Source organism: Aythya ferina, assembly GCF_964211825.1.
Source record: "Aythya ferina genome assembly, chromosome: 13".
NCBI classification, from domain to species: Eukaryota; Metazoa; Chordata; class Aves; order Anseriformes; family Anatidae; genus Aythya; species Aythya ferina.
Window position 1 is genome coordinate 14,431,410 of NC_140311.1, and position 20,759 is coordinate 14,452,168.

General features: G+C 48.4%; 5 protein-coding genes across 6 annotated transcripts; 3 read left to right on the forward strand and 2 right to left on the reverse strand.

Annotated features, from left to right (window-relative positions):
* The first annotated feature begins 158 nt into the window (after positions 1-158).
* On the forward strand, positions 159-5,277 carry SOWAHD (sosondowah ankyrin repeat domain family member D). Its single transcript, XM_084534808.1, has 2 exons — positions 159-1,172; positions 4,853-5,277. Exons 1-2 carry the CDS (start codon positions 371-373, stop codon positions 4,939-4,941), a joined length of 891 nt encoding a protein of 296 aa, XP_084390934.1. The 5' UTR covers positions 159-370; the 3' UTR covers positions 4,942-5,277.
* Positions 5,278-5,480: 203 nt separating this feature from the next.
* On the reverse strand, positions 5,481-9,262 carry RPL39 (ribosomal protein L39). Its single transcript, XM_084534826.1, has 3 exons — positions 8,011-9,262; positions 7,568-7,671; positions 5,481-5,807 (listed from the first exon to the last, which is right to left on the reverse strand). The coding sequence occupies exons 1-3, from the start codon at positions 8,011-8,013 to the stop codon at positions 5,759-5,761; spliced, it is 156 nt and encodes a 51-aa protein (XP_084390952.1). The 5' UTR covers positions 8,014-9,262; the 3' UTR covers positions 5,481-5,758.
* UPF3B (UPF3B regulator of nonsense mediated mRNA decay) lies at positions 8,167-16,229 on the reverse strand. Its single transcript, XM_084534792.1, has 10 exons — positions 15,933-16,229; positions 15,688-15,794; positions 15,500-15,606; positions 13,832-13,930; positions 13,374-13,484; positions 12,657-12,700; positions 11,752-11,940; positions 11,109-11,260; positions 10,100-10,412; positions 8,167-9,262 (listed from the first exon to the last, which is right to left on the reverse strand). Exons 1-10 carry the CDS (start codon positions 16,089-16,091, stop codon positions 9,116-9,118), a joined length of 1,428 nt encoding a protein of 475 aa, XP_084390918.1. The 5' UTR covers positions 16,092-16,229; the 3' UTR covers positions 8,167-9,115.
* On the forward strand, positions 16,211-16,817 carry NDUFA1 (NADH:ubiquinone oxidoreductase subunit A1). Its single transcript, XM_084534825.1, has 3 exons — positions 16,211-16,402; positions 16,492-16,581; positions 16,721-16,817. The coding sequence occupies exons 1-3, from the start codon at positions 16,301-16,303 to the stop codon at positions 16,739-16,741; spliced, it is 213 nt and encodes a 70-aa protein (XP_084390951.1). The 5' UTR covers positions 16,211-16,300; the 3' UTR covers positions 16,742-16,817.
* Positions 16,818-16,964: 147 nt separating this feature from the next.
* Positions 16,965-20,728, forward strand: AKAP14 (A-kinase anchoring protein 14). Of its 2 annotated transcripts, XM_084534822.1 has the most exons (7): positions 16,965-18,421; positions 18,507-18,592; positions 18,749-18,869; positions 18,953-19,044; positions 19,197-19,376; positions 20,138-20,190; positions 20,499-20,728. In XM_084534822.1, the coding sequence occupies exons 3-7, from the start codon at positions 18,758-18,760 to the stop codon at positions 20,584-20,586; spliced, it is 525 nt and encodes a 174-aa protein (XP_084390948.1). In that variant the 5' UTR covers positions 16,965-18,421; positions 18,507-18,592; positions 18,749-18,757; the 3' UTR covers positions 20,587-20,728. The 2 variants fall into 2 exon arrangements, with proteins under 2 accessions (XP_084390948.1, XP_084390949.1); XM_084534823.1 differs by having other exon boundaries at positions 16,965-18,869.
* The last annotated feature ends 31 nt before the right edge of the window (positions 20,729-20,759 follow it).

The window sequence follows — 20,759 nt, forward strand, 5'->3', positions numbered from 1 at the left end:
GGGGCTCTCCCGGTGCCGCCGGTACCGGCGCCGCCGCTGCGCTGCGTGAGGCGCTGGGAGCGGGCGGCCCCCCCCGCGGCTGCCGCAGGTGGTGCGGTCCGGGCTGAGGGGGGCGCGGGGCGGGCTGAGGCGAGGAGGGGGGGGGGGCGGCGGCCCCAGTCCCGGCCCCTCCCGGGTCCCGCCCGGGCCCCTCCCGGCGGCGGGGCTCGGCCCCGGCTGTCCCGGGGATGGTCCCGGCGGGGGGGGGCAGCGCCGGGAGCCTCCACCGCCGCCTGCCGGTGCCCGGAGGAGGGCGCCCGGTGCCCGCCGCGGCGCGGCCAAAGGTCGCGGGGCCGGCGGCAGGTGCGGGGCCGGGCGCTCCCTCAGAGGCATGGCCCGGAGGGAGCGGGAGCAGCCCGGGGGCTCGGCGGAGCGGCGGGGGGCGGCGGCGGCGGCGGGGACCCCCCGGGGCTTCGTGCGCCCGGAGCCGCCCGGCGGGGCCGTGGCCCGGGTGTCCCACCTGTGGCCGGGCGCGGCGGGGAGCAGGGAGCGGCCGCAGGCCCCGCAGGCCCCGCAGGCGGCAGAGCCCGGCGGGAGCTGGGGCAGGGCGGCCGCGGGCCCCGGCAGCACCCGGAGGAAGGAGCTGAAGGGAATCCTGCAGAGCAGCACGAAGCGCAGCGCCCCGGCGCAGAACCAGGAGCAGGAGGCTCCGGAGCACAGCCCCGAGGTGCTGTCCCTGGCCTTGGACCCTCTGGAGCACGAGTGGCTGCTGACGGTGGCCCAAGGCGACGCGGAGAACATCGTCAGGCTGCTGGACCTGGAGCCCAGCCTGCTGACCAGGAAAGACTTCGTGACGGGCTTCACCGCCCTGCACTGGCTCGCCAAGCACGGCCACCACGAGAGCTTCATCGAGGTGGTCGCCCACGCCCAGAAGAAGGGCTATCCCGTCAACGTCAACATCCCCGCCGCCAGTGGTGGGCTCACCCCCTTGCACCTGGCCGCCCTGCAGGGCCACGAGCTGCTCATCAAGCTGCTGGTGGGAGCTTACGGGGCGGACACCAGCTGCAGGGACCACAGCGGGCGCAAGGCCTGGCAGTACCTGAGGGTGGATGCTCCCAGGGAGCTGAAGGAGCTGGCGGGGGCCTTGGAGGAGGACTTGGCCCAGCTGCACATTTGCAACACCAACAACAACTGTAAGTCATCCGGAGAGGCCATGGCAGGGAGGGACTGTGTGGATTTCGGGGCTGGGGGGAAAACCCAGCAACCCCGCAGCCTGTCGACCCTCTGGGGCTTTGTCAAACAGGCGTTCACCTTCTTCCATGAGCGCTGAAGTGCCTCAGGGCCTTGTCGCCTGGAAACCTGCGCTGAATAGCGGCTGGACAAGCCTGTGGTGAGCTGAGAACTTGGCACGGGGTTGGTGCGCCGAGTCCCAGCCAAGCCAGGATTAAGCCCCTGCATGGGGGCACCGTGGCTCTCCTGGGGCTGTGCCATCTGAATGGGTGTGGGAGGTGTGGGAGGCCATCAGGCACCTCCAAAATGCATCCTGCCCTGCTTTGGAGGATCCAGGAGCGCCCTTGCTGTGGTGTGCTCCCCCGTACCAGGCTGCAAGGGGGGCTTGGGATGCTGCAGCCCTCCTGTCACAGGCACCGGGGGCTGCACATGCCCCTGGGGGGTCCAGGAGGGGACATGGTGTCCTGTGCTGGGGGCTCGGGGGAGGAAATTCATGCTGCCCTTCCTAGGTCACTGGCAGACTCTTTCTGTGACCTTGGCTGGGTCATGCAACGAGTCGGGGACTGGATTTTCCCATCTGTAAAATGAAGCCGTTGCTCTGCCCTGGCTCCCAGCGATGCTGTGAGGTTGGACTCGTCATTGTTTCTTGGGTGCCCGGACTGAGACACTGGCAGAATGTAATTAAACATTTCACAACCATACTCTGAATTGTCACAGACCTGGTGCTGGGCAGACAGTGGAAAAGCAACCTGTGCTTCAAAAACAACCCTTCCCCCCCCTTTTCTTTTTCACGCTTCCCTGCTGGCAGGGAGGGCAGGTACGGAAAAGCAGACAGTGCTGAGCTGTAAACACTCGTTAGCTCCCTGTGACATCCAAGATCTCTGCCACCTGTGTTTCCTTTGGGTTGCTGTTTGTTTACAGAAGATAAAGCTGGTTCTCAGTAAAGGAAAAGCTGGAGTTGCCAGTTTCTCAGGGCTCAGAGCTGTATGAAGTCCACAATATATTATCTCTGTTTCTACCTCTACAGCAGCACAGCACTGAGTGCACCCCTAACTGCATGAAAAGGGCCAAGGCTCTGCTCGCTTGGTAGCATTTTGTTCGCCACACGCAGCTCTACCCAGCTCGTTTCGACTTGTTTTGCACATTCTCGGAAGGCCAAGGCTGCTTCAAACCATCTTCAGAAAAACAACTGCCATCTTCCTCTTTTTCAGCAGCCAGAGGTGATTTCTGCCCCCTTAAATAGCAGCCTGATTTGAGAAGCGATTCTCAAACTGCAGCTAGGGAGTTTCTGTTCCTTTTCCCAGAGCAGCAGCCCTCACGGAGAGGGGAGGGGAGCTGAGGGCTCTTTCTGGCACCTTCCTGAGGCTCTGCAGAGGTGCACACGGGAATTGAGCCCATCTCTGGCCTTGCTGCACAGGTGAACCAACACCTCAATGCAGAAAGATGTGCAGATAACCTCCCTCAGGGGAACTTCAGCCTGTGGGTCCCACACACCCTGAGCTAACCCCATTTATCTTCAGACTGTGCTCTGAAATGCTGCTTGGACACAGGAATGATCCAGTCAGCAGTGGATGGTACACGAAGAATGGCCTCCAGGTGACTCAGTGGTGCTCCAGTGCCTGGATGTACAGATACAAGTGTCCAGACGGATTGTTAATCAGTGAGGTCAGCAGCTGAGACATACCAGACATTCTGGGAGTGGATTTAATACCTGATCTGCACAGGTTTTGTGATGCTTTAACTAACAGATTAAAGAGCATGGTGACACAGCTCCTTTTGTACCTTCTCTGGCCACATCCACGCCAGGGGAAGGCAGGCTGGCTTCTAACACCTTGTTAAATCTGCACAAACTCTGAAAAGCACCAAAGCCAAAGTACCTGTAATCTTTAGGTCTGGTAACCGAAGTGCTGTTGATAAGACAGGTGGGTGCATTTTTTGATCTGTTAGTCCTCTGCCATCATCCCTTCACACCAGCGTGCTGCTAGGGAGAGCACGGCATCGCCTTACATCCTCCTCTGAGTAAGTCCCAAAGTAAACACTGGAATTAGTGAGAATAACCTTGAAGGAGCCGTTTCCTTGGCACTGCTAACGGCAGCTTAGTCATGCTCCACCAGGAAACCTGGACTTGAATTCTCCATTCACAAGTAAAATTTAACTGTCAAATGCTACTGCTCAATCTGTATGATTTCTAGTATTTGTCTCCCTTTGAGAGCCAACCAAAACCCCCCTAAAGGCAGCTTTTTTTCCCTTGTCTTTGGTCATTGGTTTGAAGCCCTGTTCCGGTCCAAGGTTAGCATGAAATCCCTGATCCGCCCCCCAGAAGTCTCATTGGGAAGGAAAGGGCAGGGAGCTGCCACAAGAGAAATTATCTCAAAGGTATTTGTGTTGGTTAAGGTTCTCCAGAAGCTTCAGTTTAACCAAATTTTAATCTGTGCTGAATTTTCCTCATATTACCCCTTAATGCCCCATTTGAAATGCAGTTTCAGTCAAATGGGGAAGGACACCACGAGGGGTTGCTTTCCCAAGCAGCTCTGGCCGATAAAAGTAGCACGGCAGTGACAGAAAGGGGGGAGGGGGGCAGTAATAAACATTTTGATCTATTGCTTAGGAAAGCTTTCCCACAAATGCCATGTAGAAAAATGTCTCTTTCCGTTCTCAGGTCCATAAAAATTACTTTTCCCCTCATCAGCCAGGTCTTAATGGACACAATTAAAGAGAAACTTTGGGGGCAGCTCTGTCTGGCCGTGCAGGCACAGCAACACAGCTAGCAGGCCTCCAGGGCCGAGCTTCAATCCTCATCACTGCTGCCTCTTCTAAACATGTGCTTGTGTTTAGAGAAGAGCACAGAGATGATTTTTTAACAAACATGGGGGTAAACGTGTTTTTTACCGCGATAGAAGAAGTACATGGGCATCTGCTGCAACAACTTTGAAGCATTTTGAAACATCTCTGGCAACGCTCTTTGCTTCTTTCCTGTTGCAGTGACTTACCGCTTCCCCCTGATGATAAAGTAGAAACTAGACGTTATCTAGACTATTATCAGACAGGAAAAGAAGCTAAGAGATACCCCGAAGCATCCTGAAGCTGTTAAAAATCCCAGCCTTGCCTTCCTGTGCTCAGAGAAACACCACTTAAGAGGGAGAGACTGACACGAGATCTGAGCAAAGCACATTTAGTATGCATCTTTGTGCGCCTGGCATATGCTGCGGCCCAGCGTTATTTACTTTCGACATGAAAACGCAGGTGTGGCAGGCAGACTTCCTCAGGAAGCTGCCACCTCGGACCTGAGGCACTGCGGCAGGCTGAACCCAAACAGCACCGGAGCGCTTCGCAGCGCTCAGCCTCAGGAGGGGCTTTGCTGCAGCCACACCTGAGAGCAGTAAATGCAGCCACTGGGGAGCCAACTGCTCAGTTTATTCCTTTCCTCTTTTCTTTTCTAAATAGCTGGTAACTCGCCCTCTGAGCACACCTTGCTGTCACTCTGCTGAGAATTTTTTAATTCAGCTGCCCCTGTGGCTGGCATCAAGACCAACCTGATCCAGCCATAACAGAGCTCCAAACAAAACCGAGCAGCAGATTGTTACCTACTGTCACCTGAACGAGCAGCAGGGCCTAGCTGTGCTATACTGTGGTCTACCCCCAGGTGCTGAAAACGGTTACGTGGGAGGTATCGGGGAAGTGGCAGCTGTGAAGAGGCAGCCGCTGTGGACACCCATGTCAGCGTGGTGGTAACTGGAGACCCTCACGCAGGAAGCCATCTTACCCAGAGAAACCTTCCCAACGCGCTTTGTTTTGCAGCTCCATCAAATGAAACCGGTGGAGATACGCAGACACATCTTTAGCACACTCTGGCAATGCTGCTTACTTTGCTTAGTGACGTTTCCTAGAACTAACCCAAAATGTGACCCAGTTTTCTCCGGTGTTAACCGATCAGACACTGATACCTCAGCTACTGCAGCCATTCAAGCTGTGGATCACAAAGTCTGCCTTTTTCAAACCCGCAGATTCTCCAAAGGACTGTTGTTTTTTCCCTACCATTTGTCTAATAAAATATTTTCTTCAAACTAACAGTTTTAAAATCAGTTTTGATGTTTACCCCTTTTCTTCAAAAATTGGTACGCATTGCTAAGAGCTACAGTAAGTGAAAAGACCCAATCTATCTGGAAAGAGCTGATGGTTTCTCCTGCTAGGTACGATTATGTTCCTAGTAACGTTGCCTTTATTCTCTGTGTTGCTATCCCACCACATACATATGAAATCAGTTCAGCCAGGTCATTCAGGTCCATGTTTATTAACAAGCTCATACACTGTCAACACTTAGGATGCCTGAAAGAAAGAACACTAATAGAACACGGTCTTCATGTTTCAGATGGCAACCACCTCGAGATTATTCCCGTTCCAATCACTAACAAACCCGTTCATACAAAAACAACTGGGCAGTCCAACACTACAGAAGGAATGACTGAGGGGATGGCCAGCAGTGTGTGGGGGTGGATCAATCTGACGCAGAAAGACAAGTGTTATTAGAGTTCCCAGGAGACAGTCTCTCTTACAAGCCCAGTTTGGTCCTTCTCCAGTGTCTCCTTTTGGAGTTGTACCTAAGACAAAAGCAGTGGAAGTTAGCAAAATGCACACTTGAAGATCCAGGTGGACCAAAAACACCTTCAATTAGTTCAGCAGTAAAGGACAGAAATCTTTTTTTACATGCTACAGTCACAAGCTGCCAATAAAAATCAACTTCGTACTGGTTTTTAATCAAATTTCCATCAGTTTATTTTCTTCATTCACTAATTACGATGCTACTGCAACAGAATCTAAACCCTGAGAAAGGGTTTCTGAGAGAGAAACATGTCTAGAGAGAGATGCATTAGCACTGGCACATCAATATTCTGCCTTGTCTTTTGGAGACAAAACGTTTATTGATTGTCCAATGATAATGAATGCTACCTTGTTAATGCAAATTCATAGTCCAAAACAGAAATCATTATTTTTGTCCAAACCATGGAAGAGTAGTATATGGAAAACACCCTCACCCCGGAAGTGTTCAAGGCCAGGCTGGATGGGGCTTGGGTGACATGGTCTGGTGGGAGGTGGCCCTGCCCATGGCAGTGGGGTGGAACTGGGGGACTTTAAGGTCCCTTCCAACCCAAACCACTCTGTGATTCCATGATTCTTCCAAGAAGGCTTGTATATTAATTTATGTACCACAAGAGATGTACATGTTAAGGATGAACGGTTTCACCAATGTGTAGGTAAAACCAAAGACAACATTAACAGAGTTACTCTCAGCAGGGAAATGGCAGTACTCCCACAGAATGAAGCACTGCAATTGCAGCCTGCTTTAGCACACAGTTTGGAATAAAACTGACGACTGAGGTATTGAAGACAAGACAAAAATTAATGGCTTTGCCCCATAATACGATATTTCAAAGCACTGCAATTCAGCCAAAACAGAAGCCCTTTTTAAGTCGGTATCTGGAAAACAAAGTTTGGGCACACAACTTTGATCTTTCCCAGAAAGAAATGAGTTAACAAATGCGAAAGGACAGAACCTGGGTGTGCTGCCTCACTGCCTGTGGCAACCACTGCTACTATCACTCTCCTCACTACTTAGAAAAAATAAATAAATAAATCTGGGAGAAAGAATCCTATTCCCTCTAAGAAGTCTAGACAGGGAAGCATACAAGCTACAGAGCTGGCTGCACGTGACTAGACAGTACTTGTAAGCCAAAGGGCTTGGATAGGTACCACCTTTCGTACACCTCACATTTATCTAGTATTCTGCAGCATTCTCTTATCACGCTTCCTTAAATTCACTGGAACTCCTTCAAACGAATTCCACAGCAGTGAGTCGAGGATCTTAAACTGTCAGTTTTATAATCCCTAAACCCAACTAGACTTTTGCTTCCCTACACACCATATCCATCCCAGAACACCTGCTTTGTGCAAGGTACTGTTTCTTGAGGATGCAGAAGGACAGACAGCTGGGAGAGAGGGAAAAGGCGATGAGGAGCATCAGGAGCAGAGTGGCTGCCAAAGCAAAAACTCTGGAATAAATCATCCATGTGTTCAGCTCACACTTTTATGCCTTCATAACATCTGTAGCTACTGACAGAGAACTGAAATAAAATAACTGCTACAGGATGACAAGACATAGGAGCCCCACACAGCCTCAAGAAAACACAGTGGGACAACAGAACTCGGTGATCTGCCCCTAAAATACTTGTACGGTAATCACATGAAATTGCACTTTTGCACATACGAACGCTGTGACACGCTCAACGCCGTCCCACATCACACAGGCCGCCTGCTTTAGGGCCCGTGCAGCTCCCTGGAGCACAGGGGCCGGCCTCGTTACCTGATCTTATTGCCTGTTTTCATGCGGATCCACTGCGGGATGGGCCGGTTTTGCTTCTGCTTCTTCGCGAGGAAGCGCTTGATCTTGAACGTCTTGTGGGACGACTGCAAGAGAGCGGCTGTTAGTGCTGTGGGAGGGGGCCGGGACGGGCTGAGGGGACACGAGGGGATGTGAGGGGCCATGAGGGGCCACGAGGGGATGTGATGGACCGTGAGGGGGCTGTGAAGGGCCGTGAGGGCTCTGAGGAGCCGTGAGGGGGCTGTGAGGTGCCGTGCCGGGCCGTGAGGCGCTATGAGGGCGCCGTGAGGGAGCCGCCATTTCGCGGGCGGTGAGGGAAGGCCCGATGCGGCGCCCCCCGCCCCGCCGTGTCCCCGCCGCCCCCGGGGGAGCCCCGTCCCGTCCCGGGGCGGCGGATGGCGGCGGATAGCTGCCGGGGGTCTCACCATGGCGGTGCTGTGCCTGGCGTCCCGGCGATGGCGGCGGCGGAAGGGGCGGCCCGAGCGGGAGGAGGCGCTGACGATGGCGGCGACAAGATGGGCGCGGGCCCGGCCCGGCGCCTCCTGGCGGCCCGGCGGAGCTGAGAGAGGGACGGCGGCGGCAAGAGTTTGTGCGAGTTTATTGGGTTCGGTACAAAAAAATCGCTATGGCTAAAATTCGCGAGCTTATAAGGAGCTGCTACTGGTGAAGTTCTCTTTCTCGGCTGTAAGACAATACTTTGAATTAGAGGGGAAGGGGAGCGGGCACCAAGAGGGCAGGAGTGCGGGAGTGTTTCAGGCTCCAGACAAGGGAGAACGCTTGAAAAGAACCCGACATACAACTACAGGTGATTAAAAATAAGCATTTCAGTGTAGGTAGACTTTACATGAGAATTTGTCAACAAGTATCCAATACTAAGCCAGCTTATTCATACACTCCAACTCAAGTGGTTCTCTGGATAAATTAATTAATTCAGAGGCCTCAGGAAGGTCTCTCCCTTCCTAAGGTCTTTATGCAATTCCAGATGTTCTCTTTTCACGAGCAGAGGGCTCTATTTCACTGGTACCTCAGCCACCACCGCCTGCATACCTGTCTCAGTGCTAGAGCAATACAATTTAGCTAACACAGTCTCAGGTAGGAGCACCACACGACACAGTAACACCCACATTAACTCCGTGCCACTTCAAGCTTGCTCTGCTTTAAGTGCATCAAACACTGGCTCTGATTGCTTTACAGTAAAGCTCTGGCATTAGATCCAGGTGTCATCTCCTCCTGACTGCATGACTCATTTAATATCAAACTTAAGGCCACAAAGTCTTTCTACTTTGCAAAGATTCTCTTCTCTGTTGTAGTTAGATGCTGGGAAAATAAACTCAAATAACTGAAAATACAAATGAGAACACATTTCAAATTCCGAATCTACAACTGAGGTTCTTTAGCCAGAAACATCCAACAGCGCAACACCCCCTCTTCTTCCTTTGTTCCTTCTTCGCTTCGAAGGCACTTCTGGATTGCGTAGTACATGCTCTTTGGCTGCACAGACAGTCAGAACACATAAGGCCTGCATGCTAGTCACTCCTCTTCCTTCATGTTACTGGTCTCACTCTCTTGTTTCTTATCCGCTCCCTGATCTGTCGGCTTGGCAGCACTGTCTTCGTACTGACACAATCTGCTTCGGCTTCGGGCTCCTGGCTGGTACAGCTGCATTGCTGGACGATCCTGAAATAAATCAAAGCTATTTAGACCCTTTCATAGCCTCAGTGCTCTCATGGTTATTATGGCATCAGCAAGATTAAAAATGGCTTAATTTCAAACTTTTCAAGATGTTCTAAGCTATTATTCCACCAAAGTGGCAATGCAACTTCAATTGTCTTGAATCAAGGCCGTTCCTGTTCAAGCCACAAAGAACACTGCTCATGGTTGAAATTATGTGTTATTTACTTTTGACAGACGAGTTCCCCCTCTCTTAGAATACAGACCAACTTTAAAGTTCCTCCAAAACTTTTGAGTTTCATTTGTATCCAATAATGTCTCAAGTGACACAGAACTTATGTACTAATCCTGCAAAAGCAGACTCCCAGATCAAACAAAACTGAACTCAAGACATTATACCCTGAGTTTATACTATCATGAGTTTATTCTGTCATTCTGCATGTAGCAGAATTGTCCCTGTTTTGGAGGAAACTGTTGTCACTCTCATGTTGAGATGTCTTTTCAGGCATGCATAGCATCAGCAAAGATACACAAATAGAATTACTGATGCTCTACTGACACCTTAAGGATCAAGCCTGCTGGCAAAAATCATCAAATAAAGTGAAATCAGTGCATTTATAATTTAGCCTACTACCTTGGCTTAATTCCTATACAGTGACAGGAACAAAAAAAAAAATCACAAAATTTAGTAAACGTGTGGAAACTTTCTAGCAGGGGCAAACTTTGTTACATTAACATGGAAAAGTTTCACAGAAACCACATGGTTCTTTCCTTAAGTGTATTTATCCTAAAATACATACTGGCCCCTATGAATTAGCACATGAATTTAAAGAAACCCAGCACCTTGTTTCTGATACGATCCCTCTTAATTGTATCCTCTTTTTTATCGTCTTTGGTTACTTTCTCAGATTTGTCCATGCCGCTGGTAAAGTCTGTAAGATCACTTTTCTTTCCCTTTTCTCTGAGCAAGTCTCTTTCCTTTTTCACCTCTTCCTCTTTTCTTCTAAAAACCTTCTCTTTCTCAAAGCGCTCTTTCTGCCTCCGACGCTCTTCTTCCTGGCGTCTCAGTTTCTCCCTCTGTGCTCTCTCATATTCTCTGTCTCTTTCAAAATCTCTATCTCGGTCCCTGTAGTCCTTTACACACTCATCTTCTGATCTGTATGAAAACAAAACTGAAAATGAAGCTCAAAAGATTCATCAAACAGAGCTGGGAGATCAATGTAATACTGGTGTAAATTTGCAATATGAAGACGAGAGATTGGTAGGTTCTAGGGAGCTTTTGGGAAACTGTCCTAACCCGAGTCATGCACGGTAACCAGAGATGGCACTGAGTGCTAGCATTTCTTAGCCTTCTGCTCACATAGCTGGCTGAGTTTCCTCTGGCTTTGGAAAGCACCTCAATTTCTCTGCCTCACATGGCAGCACTGAACCTTGAGCAGATCATGGAGCTGTTGAGAATTAGACTTTCCACTCTGAACTTTTACAAGACTTAAAAGGGACTAGTAACTGGAGTATGCCTCTCCTCTTGCCACGGTTATAATTCTCATTGCAAGGATTGTGCCCGCGGCCTGTTGTAGGTCCTCTACACCTGGGCTTCTCTTGCAGAGCTCCTAGAGAAAGTTGCAAAAATATTCAAATTTGTCCACTAGTGAAGAAATACCGGGTAATTCACACAGCTTCTTGTAATCATGGGGATGTGCACAGCCACAGAGAACACATCCCAGGCCTTCTATCAGGAAAATGATTTGAAAAGAATTTCAAAACACGGTCATGGCAGAGCAGCCTGACCTTCAGTATGATCAGGAAACAAGTTATATATACATATAGATATTTATAGCAAGTACTAGAATACTTTTTTGCCTTCTCTTCTTTTGTCTCCCCATCAGATCGTTTGGCAGATGCACTACTCGCATTTTTTTCCTCCCTCAGAGTCTCTTTTTCCAGTTTCTTGGATTTTTCCTTTTTCTCCAAGTCTTTTTCATCTTTTTCAGGCTTCTTAAGTAGCTACAAAGAAAACAGAAGTCTCAACTAAAAAGCTCACTCTAACACATACTGTTTGGCACAACACCGAAATTGCATCAAAGGAACCACAGTCCAGTAGGAAATATACATTAACATTACTGCAAATCGCAGTACTTCTAAAAGCTGGAGTGTATGAGTAAGCGTAATCCACACAGCAGGCTAGGGTTTTTCTCCTAAAACACGCCATGTTAAGAAGCTTAAGAATAGTCTCTATTCCATAGTAAATTCACGAGTCTGTTCACCACAGCATGTACAACAGTCACATGACAAAAGCTTTAAATAGTACTATGAAGCATTACAGCATGTTAACTTTTACAATGCCTAATACTGAGTGTTACAAAAAAAGTGGTCATTTGCTAACACCAAACCCATGTGTTTCTTCACACAATACTCAAAGCACATTTTGAAAGACTGATATACAAATAATAGGGGAAAGGGAATGTAACAGTTTATAATAAAGAACTGTTCTAGACCTTAATCTTTGGTTCTTCTTTTGATCTGTCTCTTTCTTTTTCTGGACATCTGTCTACTTTCTTCAGTTTTTCTGCTTCTTTTCTCTTCCTTCTCTCCTCCTCTTTCCATTTTCTTCTTTCTTCTTCTCTTTGTCTTTTTCTTTCCAGTTCTCTCCTCCTCCTCTCCTCTCTTTTCTCCTCCCTCAGTCTCTGTGTTTGTAAAAAAAAAAAAAAAAAAAAAAAAAAAAAAAAAAAAAGAAAAGAAAAGAAAAGAAAAGAGAGAAACAGTGCATTTTTATTATAGAAAACATCCCTTTAAGGCCAACAGGATATCTTGCTACAAAGCGATGGAGTATTCCATCAGAAAATAACTCATTTCAAAACTGTCCCTATTATTAAAGAAAAACATGTTGTTGTCTCTATCGCACTGTTGTGAACCTGAATTTTTGCAGCAGTTTTGTTGTGGTTTTGTTTTTTAAAAACTGTACAAGTCAAGACTTATGAAAGGAAATAAACATTAGACTTAGCCTTTATCATTCTGATTTTAGCTAAATCTGACTGATCAGTGATTTTCTCCATTGCTAAAAGTTAAAATGATACGTGCCAGGAGAAAGATCATCTACAAGGACCTCAGCCACAACTGCATTAAAACGGAATCTGGTTTTGCAACGCCACAGAAACATCTAGCACACTGCTAGCTGTGACCAGAACGTGCATAAAGCGCCACCATTAATACAAAGGCCAGCACTCTAATAGCGTGAACCATATATTAACAAGGAATTTGGGCTGAAAGCTTTTTCTTTAAAAGGAAGAGCAGAAACATACCAATTTATACCTTGCAAAATACGTATTATACATATTCATACTCTAAAGGAGCAAATTAATGCATCTGCAGGCAACAAGAAGATTCTGGAGAGAAGTCTTACCTGTTTATTTTTCAAGAAGTTCAATAAGGGAGTAGTCTTTTTAGCTAGAGAATATATGAAAGCAAATGTAAACGATATTTTATCCAATACTGCAATACCTATAGCAAAACTCTACATGCTATGAAGAAGCTTTATGGAATATGCAATCTCTCTCACACAACACAGCAGTGCAATAAGTATTCCATTGCTATCCTAAAACAATGACAATAATTACAATTCAATGAATTTGGATATTAGTCTGTAAACCAGCATACCTATCTATAAAGGGATATTTAGTCTGCATTATGATTTTCTCAGCTTCCCTCACTTTGAAAAAACATACCTGTAAACATGCTGACATGCTTAAGAAAAAGATTCTTCTTCTTCTGGTCCATTTTACTCAACCAGAATAGAACTTCTCGTGTGCCTGCATGGAACATCACTGCATCTCCCTGAAATGCAGCCACTTCACAGACTTATCTGACTAACTAACATCTGACTAGCAGTTTAAAACAGGAAGATTATCTTATAAAATTCAAATAAAGGTGTGAATTTAGATCATAGGAGCAAGAGAAAGCACACTGAATAATATTAGCCTAAAGGTTTAACAATACCAAGTAAACAAGCGTACAAAAGAATACAGACTCTTCAAGGTTGAGAAATCACAGCTTCAAATTACACCACGTATGTTTCTTTGTGCTCTAGGAAAATGTAACTACAGTACATAGATTTCCATACCTATTAGCTCTTTGTTTCTTGCCTCTATTTCCTCCAACAAGGTTTCAGGAGTGGAGGTTAACTTTTCATCATCTGCACTGTAACTTTCCAAAAACTTCTTGTACTCTGGATCTATGGGGAAGGGGAGAGAAGGGGAAAAAAAAAAAAAAAAAAGCACTGTAGCATGAGAAAGAATCCGCTTGTTCACTGCTGGAAGTTTGGAATAGGTTTGTACAAATTGTGTTGTTTATATGGTGCCTTTCCATGAACTGGCAATCCTCAAATAAGCTGCTGTATTAAGTTTGTCTGGGACAATCACATTTAACCAATTAGCAGCTGACAAAGCAGAAGTAATAAGCTCCACATATAATTAAGCATTCTTTCAACACGCTATGGTGTTATATTCTGGAAATGTTATATTCCAGCTACTGGTAGGACTTCAGTCTGTACATGCAAAACAAATTAGCTAGCTGTTATACCATCTTCAATGGTCCCAGTTTTGGCATCCTTTTTCTTGCTCTTCTTTTTTGCTGCTTTTTGGAAAGGTGCAAACTCTACTATGGCAGCATATTCCTGACCTGTTAAGAGGAGAGGAAAAAATACATTAAAATAGATATGGAACAGATTTGAAATAGAACACAGTGTACGTGGCTAAAACAGGAAGATGAGCCTCACCGGGAATATGCAATACTAGAAGAGACTACTGCAATGACATTAAAAAAAAAAAAAAAAGTCTTGCATTTTAAAAGCTGCTTAGCCAAAGTAATTTTAGGGACAGCAAAATTCATGAAACATACCCTCCTGCAATGTTAACATACTAACAAATTCACAGACCCACAACAACAAAGAAGCACAAGACTTAAGATTGCCCACAGCTGTCAGTTCAGCCACCCCAGGTACACTGTACCATACAGCATCCTCATCCCACAGACCATGCATTCACTGTGCAAGCAGAAGAGAACATTTTAAGTTAAGGCAACTGAGGCAAACCTCAACTGTTGGCAGCATGCAATAGAATGCAACAACCACACGTTACAGGCTGGCTTTAAGGTTTCATCTTGCAACGCAAATGCTGAATAAATCTAATATTGTTGTTTGATATGGCAAAGGCAGCGAGTAAGCTGTTAAACTGCAAAGTAACATCTTTTAAAAAACAAAAACAAAACACAACACACACAGGCACTACGAGAACCTGGTCATGCAACCCTTCTAAATAAGGCAGGCTCTCAAGAATAGACCTTTGTGTCACATAAAACACCTAGATGGATGAAAGTTAAAATGCATGTACTAGAAACAAAGATCAATATGAAACTTTTCGCCTACTGAAACCCAGACAACTGCTCCTGACAAACCTTGCACTAAATATGCGATTTTCAAGGTCTACTGGCAAAAGACTAACAAGTTTTAATGCTACCCACCGTAAGCTGTTCTAAGCTACAAAACTGAAACTGAGTTGTGCTGAATATCTAACGGGTATTTAGAAAAGAGATAGGTAGTGACTAAATACCTGGGTGTTTACCCAATTAATTAAACTAAGTTTTTGTTTCTGACAAGATTAATGTTGCCAGAGAGCAGTCTCTTCCACAACTGCAGGGAACAAGCCGTTCCTTGTACTGAACCAAAATGGCTCACTCAGTTCTGAAGTGCCAAAGATATTAATTTGAATGAAAATGCAACCAAAAATAGGTCATATTGCTAGAAACATACAGAACAGTAGAGGCGAGGCACAGAGGGTGACAGCACTAGCCTCAGCTTCCTTTTCTTTGGAGAGGAACAACACCCACCACTGGCACTCCGCAGGCTTCGTACTCAGGCATGACAATGCACGACACAAGTATTAGCCTCGCCAACAACAAATGATTTTGATACCGTACTACCCTGAACCACATTTAACTAGATTTAGCACACTTACATATATAATTAACCTAGACTAATTTCTGCAAAGAATAGAATATTTGACCTGGGTGGTGTGTTGGTTTTTTTTTGATGTAGGGCATCACGTTCACTTAAGGCACTGAAAACAAGCATCCAAGAAACCAGAGGTGGTGTGCTGGGAAGCTCACACCCGCCCCTCGAGCCCAGCCAACACACGCAAACTGCTCACACGAGGCTGGAGGAGAACACACGGCCACGGGCTGCCCACTTGCCTTTGTGATCAACGAAGACGTAGCCGTCGAAGCGGTCCCTGAAGAGCACGATATCCTCCTGGTTTTTGAAGTTGATGTAGGCTCTCGAGAACATGTGAGGGTACAGGCTGCAGAGAGAGACGAGGCGCAAGGCTGAGCGGCCAGCGGGGGCTGGCGGGGGCCCACCCGCGGCGGGGGAGAGCTCCTACCTGGAGTCGTTGGCGAAGAACTCGAAGTAGTCGTGCTCGGGCAGGGGCTGCAGGTGCTCCTCCAGCTGCTCCTTGGTGAGGCTGGGCGGCAGCCGCCGGATCACCACCTGCGGGGCCGTTAGGGCCGTTAGCGGGCTCGTTAGTAGCGGGCTCGTTATTAGGGCGGCCGTTGGGCTCCCCCCCACCCCCGGAGGCGCCCCCAGCCCCGTCAGGCCCCGTCACGGCCGGGCCGGCGCAGGCCGCACCTTGCTCAGCGCCTCCTTCTTGTCCTTGGGCCGCTCCAGCCGCTCCAGCTCGGCGCCGCCGGCCCTGCCCTCCGAGCCGGCCCCGGCCCCGGCCCCGACGGCGGGCCCGGGCCCCCCGCGGCGCTCCTTGGGCCTGGCGTTCTCCTTGTCCTCCTTCATGCCGGGCCCGGGGCAGCGCCGCGCAACCCCAGCGCCCCCCTCGGCCGCGCGGCTGCGCCTCGCCCGGGCCCGCCGGTCCCCGGCCCTCCCCGCCCCCGCCCGGGCCTACAGCTCCCGGCGGGCACCGCTCGGCCGGCGGAAGCGGCGCGGCCGCGAGGGGCAGGCCGGGAGCGGCCGCCTGAGGGGCAGGGAGCGGAGCGGCGGCGGGGATGTGGTACGAGATCCTGCCCGGCATGGCCATCATGGCCGCCTGCCTCAGCGTCCCCGGCCTCGCCACCGTCTTCGTGCAGCGCTGGTCCAGCGGCGGCAAGGTCAGCGCGGCCGGGACCTCCCCGGTTCCCCTTTAGCCCCCCCGGGCCCTGTGAGGCCCGCCCTGACCCCTCGCCCCTGTGCCCCGCAGGAGAAGAGGGTGGCCCGCTACCCCTACCAGTGGGCGCTGATGCAGAGGGACAAGCGGCTGTCGGGGGGCAGCAAGCACTACGAGGCCAAGGCAGGTGGCGGGGGGCCCGGCCTGCTCCGTCACGGCTCGGGGCAGCCAAGGGCGCCCCCGAGGGCAGCGCGTTTGTCCCCAAAGTTTGGGGACGGGCGCGGTGCCGAGGCGGCTGTCACTTGGTGGATTTGTTTTCTAGGGTTTGGAGAACATACACTGAGGTGGCGGCGCTTCGGAGGATCTGCACGGCTGTGCATTGTGGTCCGAGTCCCTAATAAAGATGCACGTCTATTTAATCCTTCTGTGTGTGTGTTGTCTGGGGGCTTTGGAGAGAATTGGTTCCTCTGCAAACAAAAAAATGGTCTGCTGCCCTCTGGCAGATGTCAGAGTGAAAGGCAGACCCCGTGTCACTGCATTAACGCCGAATCGCTTCTTTCTTTGCGAGGCACAGAATTCTTTTGCATTCACACAGCATAAATGACAGCAAGGTCAGGCCAGTTTTCATCTGACTTTCTCCAGTGGTTAGCTGGGATTTGCCTGAGCATCTATCCATCCCCTTGACCTCTATGTCACAGTTTGTATCACTGAGCAAGGGCAGGCCCATCTGGCACCTCTGGGGACACCAGCCAGGCTCTAAGAGGAGACAGTTAATTGAGCTTTCCAGCTGCTGTTGCTTTCTAGAAGTCCTCAGTCTCGGTTTGGGCCCCTGCATGACAAGCTTGACAAAGTCTTGTCTGCTGGAAGGACTGAGGAGAGCTTGGGAATCAGTGAAACACAAGCTCAAAGCACCTACCATCAAGTGGAGAAGTCCCAAACTACACCAACAACTGAAGATGCAGAGCAGGGCTGCTTTAAGTAGGGATTGCTATGATCCTTTCACATACCAGGGCCTTGCAGTTACAGCGAGACGTGTCCTGCCTGCATGAACGAGGAGGCAGAGGAGCCAGAAAGAGCAGCCCGTCCCCATGGAGCTTTCAGGGCTCAGCAGAGTTTTTTTCCGTTTCACACCACACCTTGTGCACACCCAACAGAGCACACCCCGAGCAGCAGCTGGAAGCTTCCTTTGTTGGACGAGATGCTATAAATGTTTTTTACTTACTCACACTGCACACACAGAACTCCCCAATGGTCTGTGTCCTGAGCCTCACCTCTCCAGCAGTTCCAGGGCAAGACCCCATCAGCTGCTGAGCCATTTTCCAGCTTACCAACAAGCTTTCCCATGGAGGCTTCTGCATTTCTTGGCACAACTCCTGGACCTCTGGGCCCTTTTTGCCAATCTGTTTCAAAGCAGCCTCTCGTGTTGCAGTTCTTCCCAATTTTCTTAATGAAGTGACGAAATCAAGTAAGCAAAAGTCCAGTAAGAAATCCAGAACATGCAAATGAGCCAAGGGAAGTGCCTGTCAGACCACAAGGACCAGCATCTCCACTTTGCCCCTTTATTCCTCTAACATTCCCCTGCTGTCCTGGCAGAGCAGCTGCTGGGGATTTATCCCCCTGCGTTTTGCTAAAATGCCTCTGACTTACAGTCAGAGTCAGTGGTCCAGCACCCTTTGAGGAGCCCCGTGGCCCAAGCACCTTGCAGCCCGAGCCTGAGTTTTGCAGAGCACAGCACTGGAGGCAGGTGCAATTCCCAAATCGCTGAGACCAACAGACTCAACAAAGCCAGACGAGTCTGTGTGTTTCCCTGCTGGCACCACCTTCCTGCCTGAGAGCCTGTCCTGCTGGAGAAGAATTTCCACAGCCCGTACTTCTGGTGGGATGCCAAGAGTCCGGATCAGATCACCATGACCAGATCGCCGTGACAACACCACAAACACTCCCGGAGGCGGTAAGGCAAGACCACAAGGGCTGTAAGGGTGCAGCTCCAGGAAGGCCCCGTGGGGCTTGCTGGCTCCCACAGGTAGGAAGGGACAGGCAAAGCGACGCTGCCAGTGCTGCAGAGTTCCCCAACATCACCTCAGCCACCCCTGTAACCGCCCTTCCAGGCTTCCACCAGCCCAGGAAGAGCATTTTTGAAGCAACAACAGTAGCCTCCACAGCTTAAAGCTGCACAAATTAGGTCTGAGCAGAGGTGAGTGTGAGAAACAAGGGATCACACGGGGAGGTGGGCCTGCTGCTGTTTCAATATCCCTGTCCAGACCAGCCTGAGTTTGTCCAATGGATCCTGCAGCTCTGAAGGCCAACCCTGTCTCGGGGCATTTCTCTTTTTACATTTCTCTTTCTAAAGGTGGAGACAATGGACAAGGAAAAGGAAGATGCTGCCCTTGATGAAACAGTAGATATGATCGTCACAAATGTGATACATGGTGCAACAGAACAATTCATAGCCCTGCAGAAAAAAGAGAAAGGTAGTGTGCTCGCTCTATTTGCTATGTCTTAGAACATTTCAGAGCTTTTCCAGAAGAAATTCTCAGCATTCTGTCTGTTTTAGAAGCTGAATATGTTGCCAAAAATATTCAGTGGACCACCTGCAAGGACTTCACAGTGGAGAGAGGACGGCAGCAGATTGAAGAATACATTTCCGTGAGTGAATATTCCATCCACTCGTGACTCAAGAGGTCATGGCATCTTACACAGGCACAGAAATAGTGTGAAAAATGAAATAAGAGCATTTCAGTTTCTTTTTCACACCTCCCAGACCAAGGGAATCTTAGCACCATGTGTTTGTTCAGCAGACATGGGAGTTTCATGAAAGCTGGCTTCACTGGTCTGAATTTCTCTGTGAGGAAGAACTGACGTACAGCAAGATGTACCACTACAGAGTTCTCTGGAGCATCCCAACACGCAGAAAACCCATCCCGCAAGCAACAGCAAGCGTCTATTTCATTATAGAGATCTCCAAAATCAAACCTGATGTAAGTATTCAGAAATGGTACACAGCAATCCTTTCAGGTAAAGCCGTAAAACTCCAGTTTCACTTACCTTGAATGAGAAAAAGCTGTAAACAGTTCTAGCCTCTAGCAATTGACACTGAGTTAAAGTCCATAACTACACTCCAAAGGGAGCAATTTTATCCTCAAGATCATATTTCGTATTTTTGCCTCCATTACCAAACACACATTACATTCTAGAAATGACTTCAGTCTACTAATTCACAAGGCAAAGTATTCAACACATTTTCTCCTTTTTACCTCCTGCTTTAAACTTCTACTTCACTTGCTACTGAAATTCTTATTTAATCACATTGTCCACACATCCACAGTTCAATCTTCACCCATACAATGGTATTTTGTGACTCAAGATAAAAAAATTGAATAAAATTGCATGGAGTAGTTTCTTTTTTTTTTCCCCCTTCAGAACCTATGCTTAGTCATTCTGTACCTTAGCTTTCCTGTTTAGTGGCAATGGGTCCCTACCAGCAATCCAGATCACAGCCACTGGTCACAGATCTTATCCTAGCACAAATTTACAATTGTAATTTTTGAGTCATTCCCTTCACAAGAGAATACTCAGAGGCTTTAAACCAAAATTAAAAGCTATTCTAATCCGTATCAGAAATGTTGCACAAATACACAGTTATTTTTGAAGAAGTAGCTCTCACCTAATTAAAATGACTGATTTTTTTCGGCCCTGAAGCTCAGAATGCAAACTCTGCCCTGTATCTCCTCTCTTGCAGACCTTTCCGGTGGAGGTATTCTTCTTCCTGGAGTCCAGCAGGCTGATTTTCAGGTATGCTTTGTTACTTTTCCATCACTGACACGACTGGGGAGGTTCTAGCAAGCTGTCCCACGCCAAAACAAAAAGGGAGCTTGATGTAAATAATTTCACAGTAATATCACAGAGTAGAGGAAGCTGTCGAAGTCTTGTTAAGCCAAGTGACCCTGCCAATCATTAGCTTCGCTCTAACACAAATAGCTACCTGATGATTATCTCCGTCTACATAATCGATTTGTAATAGATGCATGCAGGTCTCCAGGCATGCCCTGTGAATAAAGACCAGCTTTCTTACTATTTACCGTTTTTACTCCCTCCTCCAGGCCAGAACACTGTCGATTTAGAGAAAAGTGGCTTAAGGATATCATTATAAATAAACTAAGCCTCAAGCAATGCCTCACATTCAAATGAATAGCTCCAGTTCACAGACATCAACGCTCTGTTGGTATTTGTGGAGGATAAACACACACAACGAAGAAAAAATGGTGCTTCCTTATTAGCTTGTGGATTACCTTGTGGATGTGTAAGGAGCATTAAACTTGTGCAGAATCACGGCCTGACCTGGCTACTGGTTTTAAGTCATA

What these genes read in the sequence shown, in the direction of transcription:
- SOWAHD (XM_084534808.1), top strand. Translation starts at nt 371, where the DNA reads ATGGCCCGGAGGGAGCGGGAGCAGCCCGGGGGCTCGGCGGAGCGGCGG. An exon ending in TTGCAACACCAACAACAACT is followed by an intron (nt 1,173 to 4,852) that starts GTAAGTCATCCG and finishes GTCTACCCCCAG; the next exon opens with GTGCTGAAAACGGTTACGTG.
- RPL39 (XM_084534826.1), bottom strand. An exon ending in AAAACAGGCAATAAGATCAG is followed by an intron (nt 5,808 to 7,567) that starts GTAACGAGGCCG and finishes CTTTTGTCTTAG; the next exon opens with GTACAACTCCAAAAGGAGAC.
- UPF3B (XM_084534792.1), bottom strand. Translation starts at nt 16,091, where the DNA reads ATGAAGGAGGACAAGGAGAACGCCAGGCCCAAGGAGCGCCGCGGGGGG. An exon ending in TTCTTCGCCAACGACTCCAG is followed by an intron (nt 15,607 to 15,687) that starts GTAGGAGCTCTC and finishes CTCTCTCTGCAG; the next exon opens with CCTGTACCCTCACATGTTCT. An exon ending in AAGAAGAACCAAAGATTAAG is followed by an intron (nt 11,261 to 11,751) that starts GTCTAGAACAGT and finishes TTTTCTTTGTAG; the next exon opens with CTACTTAAGAAGCCTGAAAA.
- NDUFA1 (XM_084534825.1), top strand. Translation starts at nt 16,301, where the DNA reads ATGTGGTACGAGATCCTGCCCGGCATGGCCATCATGGCCGCCTGCCTC. An exon ending in GCTGGTCCAGCGGCGGCAAG is followed by an intron (nt 16,403 to 16,491) that starts GTCAGCGCGGCC and finishes TGTGCCCCGCAG; the next exon opens with GAGAAGAGGGTGGCCCGCTA. An exon ending in GCAAGCACTACGAGGCCAAG is followed by an intron (nt 16,582 to 16,720) that starts GCAGGTGGCGGG and finishes TTTGTTTTCTAG; the next exon opens with GGTTTGGAGAACATACACTG.
- AKAP14 (XM_084534823.1), top strand. Translation starts at nt 18,758, where the DNA reads ATGGACAAGGAAAAGGAAGATGCTGCCCTTGATGAAACAGTAGATATG. An exon ending in CCTGCAGAAAAAAGAGAAAG is followed by an intron (nt 18,870 to 18,952) that starts GTAGTGTGCTCG and finishes TGTCTGTTTTAG; the next exon opens with AAGCTGAATATGTTGCCAAA. An exon ending in TCTCCAAAATCAAACCTGAT is followed by an intron (nt 19,377 to 20,137) that starts GTAAGTATTCAG and finishes CCTCTCTTGCAG; the next exon opens with ACCTTTCCGGTGGAGGTATT.